Source organism: Physeter macrocephalus, chromosome 6 (assembly GCF_002837175.3).
Source record: "Physeter macrocephalus isolate SW-GA chromosome 6, ASM283717v5, whole genome shotgun sequence".
Taxonomy (NCBI): Eukaryota; Metazoa; Chordata; class Mammalia; order Artiodactyla; family Physeteridae; genus Physeter; species Physeter macrocephalus.
The window spans coordinates 89,112,174-89,133,457 of NC_041219.1; the positions used below are offsets into that span (position 1 = coordinate 89,112,174).

At 40.9% G+C, this 21,284-nt stretch overlaps 1 protein-coding gene and 1 non-coding gene across 3 annotated transcripts in view; both read left to right on the top strand.

Annotated features, from left to right (window-relative positions):
* Positions 1-20,029, top strand: part of CERS5 (ceramide synthase 5) — a 35,760-nt gene extending 15,731 nt beyond the window's left edge. Inside the window, exons 2-11 of one of the 2 annotated variants that reach the window (XM_028491355.2) lie at positions 8,783-8,888; positions 9,500-9,630; positions 10,330-10,387; positions 12,404-12,454; positions 13,145-13,237; positions 14,874-15,002; positions 15,104-15,210; positions 16,016-16,172; positions 17,011-17,119; positions 19,150-20,029. In XM_028491355.2, coding sequence (XP_028347156.1) covers positions 8,783-8,888; positions 9,500-9,630; positions 10,330-10,387; positions 12,404-12,454; positions 13,145-13,237; positions 14,874-15,002; positions 15,104-15,210; positions 16,016-16,172; positions 17,011-17,119; positions 19,150-19,157 — 949 coding nt within the window. In that variant the 3' untranslated portion in view covers positions 19,158-20,029. The remainder of the gene's footprint in view (positions 1-8,782; positions 8,889-9,499; positions 9,631-10,329; positions 10,388-12,403; positions 12,455-13,144; positions 13,238-14,873; positions 15,003-15,103; positions 15,211-16,015; positions 16,173-17,010; positions 17,120-19,149) is intronic. The other variant, XM_024122883.3, reaches the window with a different exon arrangement.
* LOC112064730 (U6 spliceosomal RNA) lies at positions 11,231-11,337 on the top strand. The gene has a single exon (XR_002891632.1). It is a non-coding gene; the product is annotated as a U6 spliceosomal RNA (small nuclear RNA).
* Positions 20,030-21,284: the final 1,255 nt, after the last annotated feature.

Sequence of the window (21,284 nt, forward strand, 5' to 3'; positions counted from 1 at the left end):
CATTTCTTCCAGGTTGTCCATTTTATTGGCATATATTTGCTTGTAGTAATCTCTCCTAATCCTTTGTATTTCTGCACTGTCAGTTGCTACTTCTTTTTCATTTCTAATTCTGTTGATTTGAGTGTTCTCCCTTTTTTACTTGATGAGTCTGGCTAATGGTTTATCAATTTTGTTTATCTTCTCAAAGAACCAGCTTTTAGTTTTATTGATCTTTGCTATTGTTTCCTTCATTTCTTTTTCATTCATTTCTGATCTGATCTTTATGATTTCTTTCCTTCTGCTAACTTTGGGGTTTTTTTGTTCTTCTTTCTCTAATTGCTTTAGGTGCAAAGGTAGGTTGTTTATTCGAGATGTTTCCTGTTTCTTAAGGTAGGATTGTATTGCTATAAACTTCCCTCTTAGAACTGCTTTTTCCATGTGTTTGTATTTTTTACAGTTTTTTTTCCTGTAATTGATATATAGTCTCATAGCACTGTGGTCGGAAAAGATACTTGAATTTTCTTGAATTTACCAAGGCTTGATTTGTGACCCAGGGTATGCTCTATCCTGGAGAATGTTCCATGAGCCCTTGAGAAGAAAGTGTATTCTGTTGTTTCTGCATGGAATGTCCTATAAATATCAATTAAGTCCATCTTATTTAATGTGTCATTTAAAGCTTGTGTTTCCTTATTTATTTTCATTTTGGATGATCTGTCCATTGGTGAAAGTGGGGTGTTAAAGTCCCCTACTATGACTGTGTTACTGTCGATTTCCCCTTTTATGGCTGTTAGCATTTGCCTTATGTATGGCTGTTGGCATTTGCCTTATGCTCCTGTGTTGGGCACATGTATACAATTGTTATATATCTTCTTGGATTGATCCCTTGATCATTATGTAGTGTCCTTCTTTGTCTCTTATAGCAGTCTTTATTTTAAAGTCTAATTTGTCTGGTATGAGTATTGCTATTCTAGCTTTCTTTTGATGTCCATTTGCATGGAATATCTTTTTCCATCCCCTCAGTTTCTGTCTGTATGTGTCCCTAGGTCTGATGTGGGTCTCTTGTAGTCAACATATATATGGGTCTCGTTTTTGTATCCATTCAGCAAGCCTGTTTCTTTTGCTTGGAGCATTTAATCCATTTACATTTAAGGTAATTATCGATATGTATGTTCCTATTACATTTTCTTAATTGTTGTGGGTTTGTTTTTGTAGGTCTTTTCCTCTTCTTGTGTTTCCTGCCTAGGGAAGTTTCTTTAGCATTTGTTGTAAAGCTGGTTTGGTAGTGCTGAATTCTCTTAACTTTTGCTTATCTGTAAAGGTTTTAATTTCTCCATCGAATCTGAATGAGATCCTTGCTGGGTAGTGTAATCCTGGTTGTAGGTTTTTCCCTTTCATCATTTTAAATATTTCCTGCCACCCTTTCTGGCTTGCAGAGTTTCTGCTGCAAGATCAGCTGTTAACCTTATGGGGATTCCCTTGTATGTTATTTGTTGCTTTTCCCTTGCTGCTTTTAATATTTTTTCTTTGTATTTAATTTTTGATAGTTTGATTAATATGTGTCTTTTGCTTTTCCCTTGCTGCTTTTAATATTTTTTCTTTGTATTTAATTTTTGATAGTTTGATTAATATGTTTCTCGGCATGTTTTTCTTTGGATTTATCCTGTATGGTACTCTCTGTGCTTCCTGGACTTGGTTGACTATTTCCTTTCCATGTTAGGGAAGTTTTTGACTATAATCTCTTAAAATATTTTCTCAGATCCTTTCTTTTTCTCTTTTTCTTCTGGGACCCCTATAATTCGAATGTTGTTGTGTTTAATGTTGTTCCAGAGGTCTCTGAGACTGTCCTCAATTCTTTTTATTCTTTTTTCTTTATTCTGCTCCCTGGCAGTTATTTCCACCATTTTATCTTCCAGTTCACTTATCTGTTCTTCTGCCTCAGTTATTTGGTTATTGATTACTTCTAGAGTATTTTTAATTTCATTTATTGTGTTGTTCACCATTGTTTGTTAGCTCTTTAATTCTTCTAGATCCTTGTTGAATGTTTCTTGTATTTTCTCCATTCTGTTTCCAAGATTTTGGATCATCTTTACTATCATTACTCTGAATTCTTTTTCAGGTAGGTTGCCCATTTCGTCTTCATTTATTTGGTCTTGTAGGTTTTTACCTTGCTCCTTCGTCTGTAACATATTTTTTTGTCATTTCATTTGTTGTTTCACTCCAACTGATATTCCCTGGGGTCTGAGTTTCTGTGTTAGTCCAGCGGTTTGGACTTGGAGCTCCCACCACAGGAGCTCGGGCCCAACCTCTGGCCTGGGAACCAAGATCCCGCAAGCTTTGTGGCATGGTTAAAAAAAAAAAAAAAGAAAGAAAAAAAGGAGCAGTACAATATGAAAGAGAAAAAACAAAATAGAAAGATAAAAATTATATTAGGAAAAATAAAACTATAATTGAAACAACTGCAACAAGGTAAAATAAAACCACAACAGAAAAAGAAAAAAAAAAAAAGGGTGAGTTGGGGGGGCAAGCCAAAAGGAGAGAACAATAACAAAGTATAAAGAATAAAATAAAATTAGAAAAATAAAAGATTTATTAGGAAAAAATAAAAATATGAAAGAATCAACAACAATGAATCAACAATGTAAAACAGAACCCTAATCTAAAAGAGGAAAAAAGAAAAGAAAAAAAAAAAGCCTTGGCCGTGGAGGCGGAGTTTAGGCTGGGGTGGCACTTAGGCAGGGGCGGTGTTTATGATGGGGCGGGGCCTAGGCCGGTGGGGTGTCACGTTTGAGCATGGGGTTGGGCCTAGGTGGGTGACGTTTAAGCGTGGGGTGTGGCCTCTGCTTAGGACCTGTGGGGAGGAGGAGAGGCAGCATGTCCAAAGGAGGGCCTCAGGAGTGTGGAGTTCCCTTGTTTGGAGGTAGGGCGCTGAGTGAGGGTGTGTGGGTGGGGTTTAGGCCCAGCTCGTTGGAGGGGGTTTCCGAGTGTAGAGTCGGGGCCCTGGGTTGGGGTGTAGGGGCGGGGCTTGGGCTCTGCACAGCAGGAGGGAGGCTCCGAGGGCAGAAGATTAGGTCCAGGAGCCCAACAGGCTTCCCGGTGCCTAAGTGGACAGGGTAAGCACTGGCTCCGTTCCTTCGTGCCCCTCCCCCACCGTCTCCCCCAGGGTCTCCCCCATCGCCACTGGACCCCTAACCATGGGTGGGTCCCGCTGGGTGTAGGAACTCCTCCCCTCTCCCAGCCACCCCTCGGGGAGCTGGTCCTGGAGGTCTGGCCTTTACTTTTGCTCCCCCTTCTCTCCCTCCCACTCCCTCAGGACTTGTGGGGCTGGAGGGGGCCTAGGTGGGCAGAGGATCGGGCCTGGGATCTCAGCAGGTGGGCAGGGGAAACCTGGCCACACTCCCTTTTGATCCTCTGCCCTCCCAATGGTCTCCCAATTTCCCCGTTTTCCCCTCCCGCAGCCACCCTTCAGGGGCACCAGTCACATCTGGCCTCCACTTCTCCTCCCCCTTCACTCCCCCCACGCACTACCGGGTCACTGGGGGTTCCTCCCGTCCCTTTAGGTGTCTGTGGTCCCCCTCTGGTGCCTGGTAGGTGCCCTAGTTGTGAGGAGACGGGAATTCCGCATCCTCCTAGTTCGCCATCTTGACTCCACCCCCGAGTGTCCTTTTTATTTTCTTCTTCTCTTTCAACTCTTTAGAAGTTACTTACATTTTTTAATGTGATTGGTTTATTAAGAATTCAGTTGTAGCGAATTCCCTGGCAGTCCAGTGGTTACGACTCTGCGCTTTCACTGACTGAGGGATCGGATTCAGTCCCTGGTTGGGGAACTAAGATCCTGCAAGCCGAGTGGACGGCCAAAAAAAAAAATTCAGTTGTATAGAGAAAGGACTTTCTGAATGTTTTCTATGGGATTCTGCATTTGCCTCTAAATATCTCAGTTCTCTTCTCTCCATGTTTGTGTGTGTGTGTGTGTGTGTGTGTGTCTGTCTGTCTGTCTCTCTATGTGGAGGGTGGTGGAGGGAGTATTCAGGTTCAAAATATTTAGTTACTCAATACTCTTCACCTAATGATATACCATCTTCATCAGTCTGGATAAGACCTTTCTCTTTTTATTGTTATTTTTCCCTTCTTCATCTTGTTTTCTATTTCAGTTTCTTTAATGGTTATTTTTCTTTTTTATATATCAATTTCGACATTTTTATGTTTTTCCAGAAATTGATCTAAGCCAGTGCTTCCCAACCCAATCATGTTGCTGCACACATAGAAAATAATATGTGCATGCACAGTGGGGTATATGAGGCCAAAGGCTACAGACAAGGGTGTCTGGCTACCACACACCCCATGGACCACCCTGAGAGCTAAGAGCAGTATCTCAACATAAGTATAACCCATCTGTGTTACTTTCCATGACACACTAGTTGAGAAGCTCGATCTAGACTTTTGAATATATTTGTGTATAGTTCATATCCGTCAATGATGTTACAATGGGTCACAAAGATAGAATTGTTGATATAGCTCTTGTCTTTGGTGTGAAAAAGCAAAGTAGTGAGTAATTTCATCTTAATTAACCCGGGCTTAGGTCAGCTGCTGCCATGTATCTGGAGGACAGGAAAGGGGCAGAATCAAATGGTCTCTCTAGAGCAGGACAGATACAGTACAATCAGGTTGGGTCACTAAACTTATGTTCCTGGAGTGGCAAGTGGAAAGGAGTAGTTTACCATTATAGACCACTAGATGCCTACTTATTCAGATATGCAGGCAAAGGGTAGTCTGGTCTTACAAATTATTTTAAAACTTGGGTAACATTGATACTGGAGAGGACAGAAAATCACAAGATAAGTTTGACAATGTTGTCCAGCACAGCAGTTTTCAAACTATGATGTCAGGAATCTTTTACACTATTAAAAGTTATCAAGGACCCCAGAGAGTTTTTGCTTATATGGATAATATCTACCAATATGTACTGTTTTAGAAATTAAAATAGAAAAATTTTTAAATTGTATCTATTAATTAACTTATAAATTACGATACATTGATTGTATTGGTAATATAACTAACGTTTTATGAAAAATTACTTTTCCAAAACAAAAATATGTGAGGATAGCATTATTTTACATTTTTGTGAGTCTCTTTAATATCTGGTAGCTGTAGTCTCATATCATTTCTGCATTCTATCTGTTGCTATATGTCATGTAAGCTGTGGAAAATTCCACTGTACACTCATGAGAGAATGAGAGAGAAAAGAATTATTATGAAACTATAGAATTATGAGAGTAATTTTGACCTTGCAGAGCTCCTGAAAAGGGTCTCAGAGGTCTCCAGGCACGCTTTGAGAAGAGCTGATTTAACAGAAAGGGTGAATGCTAATGCTAGGCTCTTTGGAGTTTGACCAACCTATTTTATAAGTTATACTAAATGCCAGGTGAATGATGTAGAATGAACACATGACTAGGTGTGAACTTTCTCAAAGTTCTGATTTGAATTTTGTTTTTTTTGGTTGCACTGCATGGCATGTGGGATCTTAGTTTCCCAACCAGGGATCCAACCTGCACCCCCTGCAGTGGAAGCATGGAGCCTTAACCACTGGACCGCCAGGGGAGTCCCCTGATTTGAAGTTTTTTATCACAGAAAAAATTGTTCGGACTTCCCTGGTGGTCCAGTGGGTAGGAATCTGCACTCCCAATGCAGGGGGCCCGGGTTCAATCCCGGTCAGTGAACTAGATCCCACAGGCATGTGGCAACTACGAGTTCGCATGCCGCAACTAAGAAGCCCGTGTGCTGCAACTAAACATGCCACAATGAAGATCCTTCGTGCTGCAGCTAAGACCTGGTACAGCCAAATAAATGATTAAATAAATAAATATTTTTTTAAAAATTATTTTCCAATCGTAAGTCCTTATTTTTGGTTTTGTGCTTCATGCTATAGCACAAAATCAGTGCCCAATAAATATTTGTCAAATAAACAAATTTTCTTAGAGTCTTACAGCTCTCACTGACTTGATGCCAGTAGCTTTGTCTTTCATTGAACTCTGAACCAATGAGGGCAGGATGTGAGCTTATGACAACTCTAGGATATTAAGTTTGCTTCAAGGTCTAGATAATAAAGCAATCTTGGCTTCACCCAAGTGATCAGGGTACAAACCCATCTCTGCTGTGTGAAAGAGGGTTTCTTGCTCTTCTCACTTTGCTGGAGGTACTATCAGGGAGTACCCACACTGAACTATCTGTTCCTAGTAAAAATAATAATAGCTGCCTTTTAATGAATGTTTACAAAGTGTCAGGTACTGGGTTAGGCATGCATCATGTCATCTCATCTTTAAAATAAACCTGTGAAGCAGATATAATTATCCTTATTCTATAGGTGAGTAGCTTTCACAAAGTCTCTTAGCTGGTAAAATCTGTCTAACCCCAGGGCCTTTAATCACCTGACTGCATTGAGGAAGAGGCCTGGATCCGGGAGTAAGAGTAGGAATTGGAAAGGCAATTTTTTGTTCTTGGATCTACCTCTTCATTCAATTAATGTAGGTGGGAGGAGACAGGGAGAGAGGATTCAATGCTTTTATCTCTGATACGGCACCAACTCAACAGCAAAGAATGGCTGCCGTTTTTTTTTTGTTTTTTTTTTTTCTGGCCGTGCACGGCATGTGGGATCATAGTTCCTGGACCAGGGGTCGAACCTGCGCCCCCTGCAGTGGAAACACGGAGTCCTAACCACTAAACTACCAGGGAAGTCCCAAGAATGGCTGCCTTAATTACTCTTCTGGATGCTGATCAATGCTGGGTCCAAACTGAGCTCCAACAGAACAAGGGTGGAATTCACTAGACCTGTTCCTTGTCAATTGCTGAGCAACTGCTGAGTACAGAACCTTGATAAATACAAAAACAGTATTGTCTGTGTTCACAAGGAGTTTAAACATGAATGGGAGTTTTAAATATTTGTATACAGAGTTATATACCAGGAAGTATAAATTAAAGTATCTGTTAGCACTGGCATTTGAATGAAACTTTTATACCACCGGTGCAAAAGAGAGAAAAGAATGGGTTGTAGATGTTGCTTACTTTATCTGAATCAATGCTTCCCCATGGCTCAGGAACTTTGGTGATAAAGGTAAAAGAAGTTTTCATAGAGGAAGACAATAAACAAAGTTTCTTGTTTTCAGTCCCTCCCTTAGAGATAAATTCTGGATTCGAATGCAGATCAAGAAAATAGGTCAAGAGCATCCCATCTTACACCTCCCAGTTATAATTTCATCATGAGACTCCCTAAGATGCTAAGAGAGCTAGAACTGGTTTTGACTTATTCTGAAAGTTACTACATAAAGCTTTTCCTAGAGCTGAGGCTCATAAAAATCTATAGTTGTGGAGAACAGAGAGATCTTTCTTGCAGAACCAAGGAATAATTCCTCAGTTTTCAAAGATGTAAAAGTTGTAAGTTAGTTATAATCAATGATATCACCATGGAATCTTAGAAAGAGAAAAAAATCTTTTATTTTTAAAATTTATTTATTTATTTTATTTTTTTTTGGCTGTGTTGGTTGCTGCATGTGGGCTTTCTCTAGTTTTGGCAAGCGGGGGCTACTCTTTATTGTGGTGTGCGGGCTTCTCATTGTGGTGGCTTCTCTTGTTGCAGAGCATGGGCTCTAGGCACGTGGGCTTCAGTAGTTGTGGCATGTGGGCTCAGTAGTTGTGGTTCACGGGCTCTAGAGCTCAGGCTCAGTAGTTGTGGCGCATGGGCTTAGTTGCTCCGCAGCATGTGGGATCTTCCCAGACCAGGGATCGAACCTGTGTCCCCTGCGTTGGCAGGCGGATTCTTAACCACTGCGGCACCAGGGAAGCCTGAGAAAAAAAAACTTATACGTCATCTCATATAACCCCTTCTTTTAGACGACAAAACCAAAACCCAAGAATTAAGTGACTTGACCCAAAACCCAAGAATTAAGTGACTTGACCAAGTTTATGTGACTTATTAGTGGTAGATCTGGGACTAGAATTGAGTACTAATAGGTAATTTCCTTCTTACCACTCTTCGTAGTTTCCCATTTTCTTTCTTCAGAGCTTCTGAAAGTTCAAAGTATTTCCGTATAGTCTTTTGATTAGGCAGGAAGGTGACCATGACCCGGGATATTTGTGTTTAGGAAGAGCTCAGTCTCAGTTCTACTTTTCCCTCCAATTAAGATCTTCTTGATCATCTGATATAAGGGAAATTACCATTTATTAAGCACTTTCCTTGTGTCACGGTCTTCATATATGTAATATGATTGTACCTGCAAGATTCATGTAAAGTAGACCCACTTCTAACATTTTAATGGGAATATGAATCCCTTGGGAATCTTGTTAGTGCAGATTCTGATTTTGCTGGTCTGAGAGGGGGTTCAAGATTCTGTATTTCTAAAAAGCTTCTAGGAGAAACCAGTAATGCTGCTTATCTGTTGGCCTTATGTTGAGTAGCAAGAATCTTAATCTTATAGATGAAAAAACTGAGCTTTAGCAAGATTAAATAAGTTGCCCAAGTTCATACAGGCAGTAAATGGTAGACTAGTGATTTGATCTAGGTCTCTCTGACTCTAAAGCTCAAGATGTGATAAGGGAAGCCAGGGAAAAATGGAAAGAGAGCTTATGTTCCAATATTTCTTAAACAGGTCACTTCTCAAGTGAGTCAATGGCAGAATCCAGAACTAAATCAAAAAGTCCTGGCTCCCAGCCAAGTGTTTCCCCTTTTTGCTCTTATCAGTCCCCTAATCAGGATCTTTGCTTCATGCTTAGCAAACCGTTTTTAGAATTGGCTTTTGGGTTTTCTCCATTACAGGTTTATTGCCAAACCCTGTGCACTCCATGTTGGCATCCAGGACAGTGGTCCTTATCAGGCCCAACCTAATGCCATCCTTGAAAAGGTGTTCATATCTGTTACCAAGGTAAGTGGGCAAAGAAACAGAGGAAGATTCGTGTGGGGGTTTATCCCATAGGGCAGGGGAGGATAAAAGAGCAAGTATTTCCAAGGGTAGGGATAGGATGGGATGATCTTTCACATTTGGGTAGTCCATAGAGCTATTAGGAAAACTTTATCCACTCAGGGAAATACCTTTGGGCCAGGATTCCTTAAATAAGTCAAGTTTACATACATTTGAGTTTTAGGCCTAGCAGCCACCACCACCTCTCCTTCTCCCCCAGACACACATGATAGTTTGATTTTGTTTTTCCCTGCTCCAGCTCTTGTCATTACCTAGTTGCATAATCAAATGGAGATGGTACTAATAGCCTTTGCGGTTGGGTTTTAACATCTCTTTTTACTTAGCTTGGGCTGGAGGGAGAAGACCAAACAAGGATGTGTATAGATGAATGGTAAAGGTCCTTGATGTGTAAAATAGTACTTCATACTAAAAATGACTTTGGGGATGAAACCTGGAAAGAAAGACATTACTTAAGTCACTATAGTTATTGCCGCTTTGCCACTCAGCTAGTCAAAGGGATTTAATGAGAGGTTTGAAGAAAAAGGGATGTTCTGACTCTGGTCATACATCTGCAGTATCCTGATGAGAAAAGGCTGGAGGGCCTGTCAAAGCAACTGGACTGGGATGTCCGAAAAATCCAATGCTGGTTTCGCCATCGGAGGAATCAGGACAAGCCCCCAACGCTCACTAAATTCTGTGAAAGCATGTAGGTGTGCAGAAGGAGGTGGGGAGTGAGGAGAAGGGTGGAGTATGACTGGACTAAGGTGTTCTTTTTGGAAATCACTTCTCTTGTTAGGATAACAGTCAATAGATGTGGAGGGCTAACTCTATTATAGGCTGGGAAGAAGAGAACGGGAAGCCTGATCACCCTTAGTTTCTTGGACATGCTTGCCGCTAAGCTAGATGTAGTTCCATTTTGTTCCCCTTTCCCAAATAAATTGGGAATGAATTCCTATACCGGCACTTACATAGGTAGATATGCATACCCTTGTACACCTTGGTAGAGATAGTACCAGCTTGATCTAAATTGACATTTTAGTGGGAAGCATCCCTTTTCTGGACATACTATAATCCATTTCACTGGGTTTTTGCTGATTATCCTCTGGACACCGAGCACTGTATTTCTCATTGTCATGCAAAAAAAATAATTGGCACTATCATCAGAGAGTCTAATATGGAAGAAACTTTACTAAAGCCAGTATACACTTGTGGAAATCTATTTTAAACAGAGGCTGGAAGATTTTTATCTCTTTGGCTTTTTCGGTAACAGTATTTGTCCCTATTATGGGAACTTAATTTCTTACCAGTAACTGTCTTATCCCCAAATCTGCTCTCTTGACTTCTTTACTTCACAGACTTTCTTCTGAGTGAATATTTATCTAACTTCTACTTCTTGCCCATCCAGGTGGAGATTCACTTTTTATTTATGTATATTCTGCTATGGAGTTAGATTTCTCTGGTCGGTGAGTCTGAACTTTCTCTGGTTCTCTGTTGGGTTCTAATCATGCCTACATCCCTGGAGGTAAGAGTTAAATACCTTTAGATTTTGTCCCTCACTCCATTTTTTTTTTTTCTTGTGATTTTTTTTTTTCTTGTGATAAGCTAAATAGATTGTCTTCTGTCTGGGGCCTGACATCAGTAACCTCGTGACTCTACTGTTTCTCCCATAAATAATGCTAATAATAAAAAAAATTAATTAAATCAGCATAGTACGTGATGGTTTACAAAGCACTTGACAAAAGTCCTGTTCTTTCAAGGAGGAGACATTACAGAAATGAAGTCAGTAACTCATTAAAGTGGGTAAAACAGGTATTATTCCTGCTTTTCAGTTAATTGTCAGAGTCAAAGAAGAATTTCCGGCTTTTTGATTCATGAGTCCTTTTTTTTTTCACTGTACCACACTATTTTCCTCTAAATGCAATACTTGAGGCTTCAAAATACATGAAACATAAAGAGGCAGAAGGAAGGGAAAAGGAAGAGAATAGACAAATATACAATCATATTTGGAGATTTTAATACTCTTCATAATTGACTAAATCACTAGACAAAAATCACTGAAGATGTAGAAGATTTAAACAACACAATCAACCAATTTGGCCTAATTGACATTTATAGGACACTACACCAACAGCTGAAGAATATGTATTATTTTCAAGTGCACATGGAACACCAACTAAGATAAACCATATGTTAGGCCATAAAATTAGTCTTAGCAAATTTTAAAATATTGAAATCTTACAAAATGTGTTCTCTGACCGTAATGGAATTAAAATAGAAATCAAATTAATAATAAAAAGATATCTAGAGTGCTCGCTCCGGCAGCACATATACTAAAATTGGAATGATACAGAGAAGATTAGCACGGCCCCTGCGCAAGGATGATACGCAAATTCGTGACGTGTTCCATATTAAAAATATATATATATATATATCTAGAGAAATATTTGGAAGTTAAACAACTCTTCTAAATAACCCGAAGATCAAATAAGAAATCATAGGGAAATTAGAAAACATTGTGAATTGAATGATGCTGAAAATACAACATACCAAAATGTGTGGCATGCAGCTAAAGCATACTTAAGAGGAAATTATAAATTTAAATGTTTATATTAGAAAAGAAGAAAGCTTTAAAATCAATTATCTAAGTTTTCACTTTAAGATCCAGAAAAAGAAGAGCAAAGTAAACCCAAAGTAAGTTAAAGGAAAGGAAAAAGAAAAAAAAAGCAAAAATCGATGAAATACGCATTAGACAAGTAATGGAGAAAATTAATAAAGCCAAAAGTTGGTTCTTTGAAAGGTTTAATTAAAATTAATAAACGATTAGAAAAAAACAAGAAAACAAATTATCAGTATCAGGGAGAAAAAGAGGCTATCACGGGGATTTCCCTGGTTGTCCAATGTTAAGACTCCACCTTCCAATGCAGGGGGTGCAGGTTCAATCCCTGGTTGGGGAACTAAGGTCCCACATGCTGTGGGGTGTGGCCAAAAATTAAAAAAAAAAAAAAAGAAGCTATCACTATATATCCTGTAGACATTGAAAGAATAATAAGGCAATATTATGAGCAATTTAATAGTTATAAATTCAACAACTTAGATGAAATGGACTTAATTGAAACTCCATTAGAGATTATTACATTTGACTTGTGAATCTTTGGCATGGAGATCTCTCTCTCAGTTATTACATAAAATCATTGTCTTCCTGCCTCCCAGTTTCCTATATATTACTGGTTGTGATGTTTCCAGAAACTATCCTAGAGCTCTCATTGCTCTTACATACCTCAAAGTATGGTTTCTCTCTTTGTAATAACACTTTCTTGTTCTAGAAGAAAAGTCTAGCCATTTAGTTACCCTAAATTCTGGCAAGAGGGATTCCTTTTTCTTTCCCAACTCTTTTGCCCCAAGTATAGAGAGAAAGGGATTATATAGATGAGCCAGGGGAGAATTCTAAAGGCTGACTTGGATTATTTGTTTTCTCTTAGTCGCCTTGGTTCTGGGACACCCGACAATGCTGGCACAGTTACCCTTATCAGGTAGGATCTGAGCCCTTTCAAGACAGGGGTCTTATGTGTGTGTGTAAGATGGGGTTGGGGAGAGTACATTGCCAGTCCCAAGGGAAGATGGCACATTTCCTTGGGATTCTTGAGGGATTAGGGACTGAGTCTCTTTGAGTCATATATTCAGGTATCTATTTTTGGGGTCCTCATAAGCAGTGAAATCCAGTGATCTGTTTGTTCCAGGTTCCTATATTCACCCTAATTGGGCTGGAAAGAAAAACAGCTTCCTGGCACTTAATGAGGTGCTTTCTGGTTCACGTGTCCCTTTTGAATCCCTCAAGATTTTCTACTATGGTTCTAGTCCATAGTAGAAAAATGTCAGGGGGCTGCTAACAGAGTAGAAGAAAGAAAGGCCTCAGTGTATTTAATCCCCTGAAAAGCACTAATTGCCCAGAATTCTAGACACACTGATTTGATTGTGCTATAGTATGTGTTAACCTTATCTGATCTCTGAAAGATGAGAACTGAAGATGTGTATGTGGAAGGGAAGAGGTTTAAGTCTCCACACCAATCCAAAGTCTGTTAGCTATTGCAGATCTTGGAAGATGATGGAGAGGAAGGTTATTTAATAATTTGGGGTATGGGTCCTCTGAGATGGAGAAATTTGGGGAGATGGAATGAGTCTTTGACTAGCTGGTAGTCTAACTACTACTTTCTCTCTTCCAGCCTCTCACAAATGGGCTTTATTACTATTATATCATGGAATTGGCTTTCTATTGGTCTCTTATGTTTTCTCAGTTTACAGACATTAAAAGAAAGGTAAGGACATTGGCTCCCTCAACTCCCTGACTTATTGCATCCTCCTTTCCAGCAGCTATCATTATTGTCATTGTGATAGATTCTCTGCCCTGATTGGGACCACAAAAGAGGGAGAAAGTAGGTTTAATGGGACTTTTAGCTCTTTGTAATGTTCTCAGAAGTGAGACCTGACTAATGATGAAGTATATTTGAGGCATTCAGGGCAGCCCAGGATGAAAACAGTTAACCTTCAAAGAAGCATACCCTTTTCCTCATTTTCTGCAAGGTTCTTACATATACAAAGCTCAGGAAACTTAGGCTGAGCTTAGTCCCTAAGCTCAGAACGTAGGGATAGTAAGCCTGATCCAGGAAAAGCCTTGATTCCAGAAAAGCTAGATCTGGCTTTTGTTTGGCGTTAGGGACCCTTGTTCCCTCTCTGTTCTCGCTTCTTGGTGACCCCACTTACTTAAAGAATGTCAATTGGAAGGGGTTTTAGATGATTTAGTTTACCCTTTTCTTACTGTTTAGGAAACGAAGATTTCAGAGAAGTGAGTTGACTTGCCCACAGAGTGGCAAAGTTGGAAATGACTTAAGTTTTTTATAAGCAGACAGAAAGGGTAGAATCTTCACCTTTTATTGGTGTCCACCTGACATAATGCAGTTCCAGCAGCTCTAACCCTAATCTGTCACTAACTCGTGGTTATCTTTGGTAAGGAAAATCAGAGTTAGCCTTTGTGGGAATGGATTGAAATTTATCTGGGTTATTAGTTGTTGTGTAACCTAGAAGCTTGATACACAATTCAGATGCCTTTCACCCTCCTATGATTAGGAGACACAGGTCTCCTTACTAAAATTTTATTTTAATACATGACACATATAAAAAGGTTTGTAATACATATGTTGGTTTTAAAACATTCTAGAATGTGTATTTGTAAACTCATCCCCAGCTCAAGAGCTAAAATATACCATTGTATCTGTCTCTGTGGAGAGCACAGACTTTATATCCTTGCTTCTCTGATGCAAATTTACCTGCCCGCTCCTACCCTCTCTCCCTCACTGGGCTGGGAAGTATTTATTAGATATGTCTAATAACTCAGGTATTTAGAGATTTCTCCAGGGCTAACCTTGGCATTTGAACCCAAGAGGAGGTTTGAGCTTTAAATCTGAAAGCAGGAAGTGCTTGTAGTAAGATGGATTGTTTAGCATGTCTCTGAACTGTTTTGGAATAGTTTAGCTTTGCCCCTTTCACAAACCTCCCCTTTCTGTTAGGTCCCTTTGGTTGAAATTTCCTTTATCAAAGCAGAAGAGTCTTAGACTTTCAAGGATATCTGAAATATCTAAGGCTTGTATGCCTGACTACCACCTGGGAAATTATTTCCGAGTGTCAGCTCAGCATCCAAGCTCTACATGTTCTGCAACTACCAAAGAAAATTGTTCTTTTCTGTGTTTTGAGCTATATTAACGTAGATCATGGGTCAGTCATTGACGTAGAGAGTTTTGGGTCAAATGTTAGGCAGCTCCCTGAGGGAGAATTTAAACAAAATGGAACTTCTAAGGGGTGGGATAAGACCCTCTGAGAACAATGCAGGACATTGAGTTGGCCGGCAGCTCTATGGCCTTGCCTTTACCTGCCTGTTTTATTTCCATTCCTTCCTAGGACTTCCTGATCATGTTTGTGCATCACTTGGCCACCATTGGGCTCATTACCTTCTCCTACATCAACAACATGGTTCGAGTGGGAACTCTAGTCATGTGTCTACATGATGCCTCAGACTTCTTGCTGGAGGTAAGACCCCAACCCCCCTTTCCTCACTATTCCTCTTTCTTTACTTTTCTTCCTGAGAACTGGCTTTCTCCCCAGCTCAATTCTTGTCTTCCTTTCTCCAGGCAGCCAAGCTGGCCAATTATGCCAAGTATCAGCGTCTCTGTGACACCCTTTTTGTGATCTTCAGTGCTATTTTTGTGGTGACTCGTCTAGGAATCTATCCATTCTGGTAAGTGTTAGGGCTATGGAGCTATGGTAGATACGTAGCCATAAACTGGTGATACCTTTCACCAGTTTAGGGAACAGACCACCAAGGTTCCCTAACCCTAAATATTGCTCTGCTTCTTCCTTGACCTAACCTGACCCTTTATGGACTCTCAAAGGACCTCATTTCCCTTGCACAATATTTCTAGTGAGGTGTGATCTAGACTGAGAGCATCCAACTCACTTAGCTGTGGCTCTCCTGACTCATCTCTGAGGAGCAGTCTTCATTTTATGCCTAAGTAATTCCTTTGCCGCCTTTTGTACTGATCACAAAATTCTCAGGCTCTTGCTTGTTTTCCTGCTCTATACCCTGTCTCCCGCCCTGACCAACACACACATACACCACTCTCACTTCTACACTCACTACTTTATGATACAAAGTCATTGACTCTGTGGGTTGGAGATTCTCCTTAGTCTGAGGGAATCAGCTACCAGCTGTCCTATATGTGCCTGAGGATCTGAGTAATTTCTAGGATTATGATTAAAATTGGTGTCCCAAATTTGTGAAACTCTGTATATTTGAAGTGATTAATAATATGACTTATTCTATCAGTTGCTAAGATTTCTATATCTTTCCTCATCCCTAAAGATAGAAAACTCCATGGGCCCCTTTCTTTATTCTTTTCTCACTGTGGATGAATATCTCTGCGACTTCAACTGATAGAAGGTATGGGGAGAAAACACAAGGTTCTGCTTTCCAGGGAATTCAGCTTCATCCCTATCTGTCTGGCTTTGACTCTGGAATCTGACCATTGGCCTCCCTCTTACAGGATTCTGAACACGACCCTCTTTGAGAGTTGGGAGATGATCGGGCCCTATCCCTCCTGGTGGCTCTTCAATGGCCTTCTCCTGATCCTACAGGTTCTGCATGTCATCTGGTCCTACCTAATTGCACGAATTGCTTTCAAAGCCTTGATCCGAGGAAAGGTGAGGATGAAAGATGGCTTCTTTCTTTGGGGCTGGGTGGGAAAATAGGTATTACCCAGCAAAGAGCATAGGGCTCCAAAGTTTCCATCTTTTCTTTAAGTATGAGTGTTTAGCCATCTAAGACATGACTTAGATGTCAGAGGAAGGATCTGCCTTCTTCCTGTCCCTTAGGAATGACCATTGTAAAATAATAAACAGGATTAGGTTTGGAGATGACCTCAACCATTTCCTACCCCTTACCTACCTACTTTGTGGATTTCATATTTTTGTTTTTAGCATGGGAGCCTTTTTTCAAAGGAAATCATATGCAGAGCTCCAAGATATAAACTGTATAAAAGCAGAGATGTTAGATTGTCTAGGAGTAGTTTGGTAAGTCACAAGCCACCCCAAGATGGCCACACTGTGATGTTCAAGATATGGTTTATATAAGGGACTAAGTACCGATCTCACCTTACTGTTGTATGAGGCAGGGGTCTCAAGTGAGATAGGTCTTTAGGGTTTCAAATACCCATCTTATGCCAAGATCCCAAAAGCACAAAGAAAGATCATTCAGTGATAAAACTCATAACTGAATTTTGCAAATTCTGAAGCAGTCAGACGGTGATTAGCCTGTGGGCTGGGGATTCAGCCTTCGGTAATACACAATCCCAAGGGGAGGGGCTCTGGTAGAGGATACACTGACTCTAGGACAAAGGGATGGAATGTTTCCCAGGAATGTATGATCCCTTGTGTCACTATTCTTTATGGCTGCAATTGGTTTCAGAACTTGCTCAGTGTGCCTGTGCATCTTGCTGTAGCTACTGGACATCTCTCTTCTCCCCTGCTCTTTCCTGACCAGGTGACCTATCCAGGAAGGATTAGACCCAGACTCTGTACTCTCCACTCTTTTCTCACCTCCTTCCTTTTTTCTATGCCTGGTGGGAGCTGGACAGTTTCATCTCTTGCATGTAAGTGTATCTGTGCTTGTAGTGTTCAGTGAAGCAGTCTGTCTGAATGTGTTTCTCTTCCTTCCTGCTTTCCTTTCTGTTTCCCTGGGTTGTATCAGAGCATGTATCTCTCCTGAGTCCAGCAATGGTGCCGGTTGGGTGAATGGTCACATGGGAGGCAGCTACTGGCTGAAGAGTAAGGTGGTTGGTATGGGGACTTCAGCATAGATGGACTTGTAGGGCTGCTGGCAGCCTACTCCTCTGGGCCTCCCCGCATCTGCACTCCTGTGACTAGGGTGTGTGCAGGGCACTGAGGAAAATCAAAGAAGCAAATATTTTCACTCCTTTAAAAAACTCTGCCATTTTATATGGAGCTCAGGTTGGGCCATTGTTGAATGGAGCTCAAGTTGCAAGATTCTTTTTCCTAAATTGAGGCAAGATTAGAGTCTACTCATTTTTTTTTCCCTTTCTGTTTTTCCTTTCCTTCCCACCCACCCACCCACCGCCCCCCTCCTTTTTTTTTTTTTTTTTTTTTTTTTTGGCGGTACAAGGGCCTCTCACCGTTGTGGCCTCTTCCGCTGCGGAGCGCAGGCTCCGGACGCGCAGGCCCAGCGGCCATGGCCCACAGGACCAGCCGCTCCGCGGCATATGGGATCTTCCCGGACCGGGGCACGAACCCGCGTCCCCTGCATCGGCAGGCGGACTCTCAACCACTGCGCCACCAGGGAAGCACCCCCCTCCTTTTTGAGCCTCCCTTTCCCTCCAATCTAGACACACTGCCCTCTGGTGGAAATTTCCTAAAGATCAGATAATCAATTCATTATCTGGATTCAGAGGTGGATAGCTATAATAAACCATAGAATCTTAGAGCTAACCAAAGCAATTACCCCACCCCTTGGCAACAGCAATTGTAGTTTTGTTTCCTTCTCACCCCCTTCTCTTAGTTACTTTAAAAAACAAAACAAAAACAATAACAAAAACACACATTTATTATCCTTCAGTTCGGGAGGGCAAAAGTCTGACATAGGTTTCACTGGGTTTCTCTCCTTTACTTTTATGGTCCACGGTAGAGAATCTGAAATACTTTGCTTGGTATGCAGGATAGTTTAGATTGAAAAACACTGCTCTAATCCAAATCCTTCATTTAAAAATATAAAACAAAAAGCTGAGGTTGAAAGGTAAAGATTCATAGAGAGTAGCATGATTGGGACTGGGATTTTTTACTCACTGACTGCCAGTCTACTTTTCTTTTCACCATACTGTGTATCTTGGGGTTGCTCAAGAGAAGTAACAACACCCTATGACACTAGTCATAGGGTGTTGATAGTTGAGCCCAGGAAGATCCCAGTTGTGGATCAGCTTTGGGGATAAAGCAAAACTCTAGATAACCAAAACTGCAGTGGCCACACCACCAGAAGATAGAAGCAATGATGATAGCCATATGTATTGTTTGTGTTGGCCTTTTTTTTTTTTTTTTTTTTTTTTTGTGGTACGCGGGCCTCTCACCATTGTGGCCTCTCCCATTGCGGAGCACAGCCTCCGGACATGCAGGCTCAGCAGCCATGGCTCATGGGCCCAGCCGCTCCGCGGCATGTGGGATCTTCCCGGACTGGGGCACGAACCCGTGTCCCCTGCATCGGCAGGCGGACTCCCAACCACTGCGCCACCAGGGAAGCCCACCTTTTCTTTTTTTGAGGTACAAGAGGAGAAAGGGTGTCTGTGGAGTTTTCTGCAAACCTAAACCATGACTGGGTGAATGATTTCAGCTCTTTTAGGCTGGTCCAGAAAGATAAACTCCTCTACCAAGATGGCTACTTATTCCATTGAGAACGGAATTAGAGATGATGAGAGAGAAACCCAGAAAGCAGGCAAAGGATATTCACAACAGTCTCTGTGGTCCAGATAGTATTTTGAGTCAGGTGCCACCAGAAAGTAGGCCAGATTGGGAGCAGTGCCCAAACATGGGCTCTGTGGGCTTTGGCTTTGTCTGTCTTATGATTCTAGAAAAGTTCTGTCCTTACCTTTTCTACCTTTGGCACCATCCCACCCAGGTATCTAAGGATGATCGCAGTGATGTGGAGAGCAGCTCAGAAGAAGAAGATATGACCAGTAGCACAAAAGGCCCCTGTGGCCGCAGCTCCAGCAATGGTGCCGGTCGGGTGAATGGTCACATGGGAGGCAGCTACTGGCTGAAGAGTAAGGTGGTTGGTATGGGGACTTCAGCATAGATGGACTTGTAGGGCTGCTGGCAACCTACTCCTCTGGGCCTCCCCGCATCTGCACTCCTGTGACTAAGGGGTGTGCAGGGCACTGAGGAGAATCAAGCAAATATTTTCACTTTTTTTAAAAAAACTCTGTCATTTTGTATTTAATATCCTCCAGGTTCTTTCAGTAATGTTATTTTCTCTGTGTGTGCGCGTGCGTGTGTGCGTATGTGCGCACATGTGTATATGCATTTGTGCATATGCGTGAGTTTCGTTGCCTAGGTTGGGGCACAAGCCTGGTCCCCTTTGAACCCACCTCAATCCCAGATTTGGCTGCATCTTGAATTATGCTGGCTCCAGAGAGTCCCCTCCCTTGTTGCCCATGGCTCTTGAAGCTCTGGCCATCTGAATGGAGCAGCTAAGTTCAGCTCCAGGTTTCTGCACTGTTCCTCCTTTGGAGATGGAATATCTCACATGACGTTATATAGAAACAGACAACCATGAATGGATGGCCAGGATTGCTGTGGCCCCTAGCTAGGTCCCCTTCCTGCCACCTGGTAGTGATGGACAGCTGCTGATAGATACCCTGCTCTTTATTCAGTGGTACGCAGGGAGTGGGGTGGGGGAGCAGGTGAGCTGAGGGCTGGAGGACAACAGCCACTGGGTGAGCTGTTAACGGTTTATACTATTGTTTACTCTTCTGTGATTAAAAGTGCTTCAACCCTCATCTGCTGTCTCAACCTCTTTAGTGACTGTCCCCAATCCCCTGAACCCATAATCTAATTAAGAACTTTTTCAGGTCTGATTCTAGAGGCCATTGGACACCAAGTTTTTCCTTTCTGTGCATGCTGGAAAGAGAGTGCCTGCATTGTAGGGCTTTATATTTTAAGAAAAAATAAACATGTAGTAACCATAAGAAAAAATACTGAGCAGATGAAAGCATGTATATTACTAAAGCAACAAAGGCTGTGGTTGAAGAGCTAAGACACCTTGAGTATTTCCTGTATTTCCCATATTATTGAATACAGAGACTGCCAGTTAACATCTTAAGATTGCGATAAGTGAGTCTAAGCAGATGTTTTCTCTTTTAGTTCTGTTTTCTCTTTTAGCCTATGGAGAAACAGTCTTCCTAATCTAGAATTTTTCTCTAGTTGAGGTCAAGGCAAAATTACTAAGAGTATTATTCATCTCTTAGAATAGTTTTCCATTTAGTGAATATTCAGATTACCAAAATATTTCCAGATGCTCTTGTGTACATTAAGACATATGGTGTGCTTCATTGTTAGGGAGATGGATAAAAATTGAAAGTAGTAGGTTATTGTTCTAAGAATCAGATACTCATTTGATGTTCATTGACATTATTGGGATATTGACTCTACTAAACTTACTGAGTGGCTGGATTTTAAAAAGACTTACTACAGGGCATGGAAAAATTAAGTTCTAAAAAGTCTTACATAGTTATTTGGTCAGAGCTAGTCAGGAAGATTAAAAGACTAGGGTCTTACATTTAGTTCCTCAATTTGCCGTATTGTTGAATAAATTAGTAATTATGAAATATGAATGAAAATGCTTTTGAAAGTCAGACAAGGTATGTATATTGCCTTTGGAAATTTGAACAATTGCTTTGTAAATACAATCTATTAGTTGGCCCAGCTAATCTGACAAAAGATTCAACCAAGTGGTATAATAATTAAAGTAATAATTGCTAACATATAGCTCTTTATTACATGCCAGGTACTGTATTAAGCACTTTACATATGATTAAAATACAGCAAAATAGGTTAACTTGCCTAAATTCAAACAGCTAGTAAAGAATCAAACTCAGAGTCTCTGTTCTTAACCACTATACTGTAACACTTCCCAAGACTTCATATGAGGAAGAATAGTTATTGAAGAAGCATTTAGCCAGAGGCATAGACTGATTAGAGTTAGCCTTGGATGAGTGAATTGAGATTAGGGTCAGTTATAGGAACAGGGTCTTG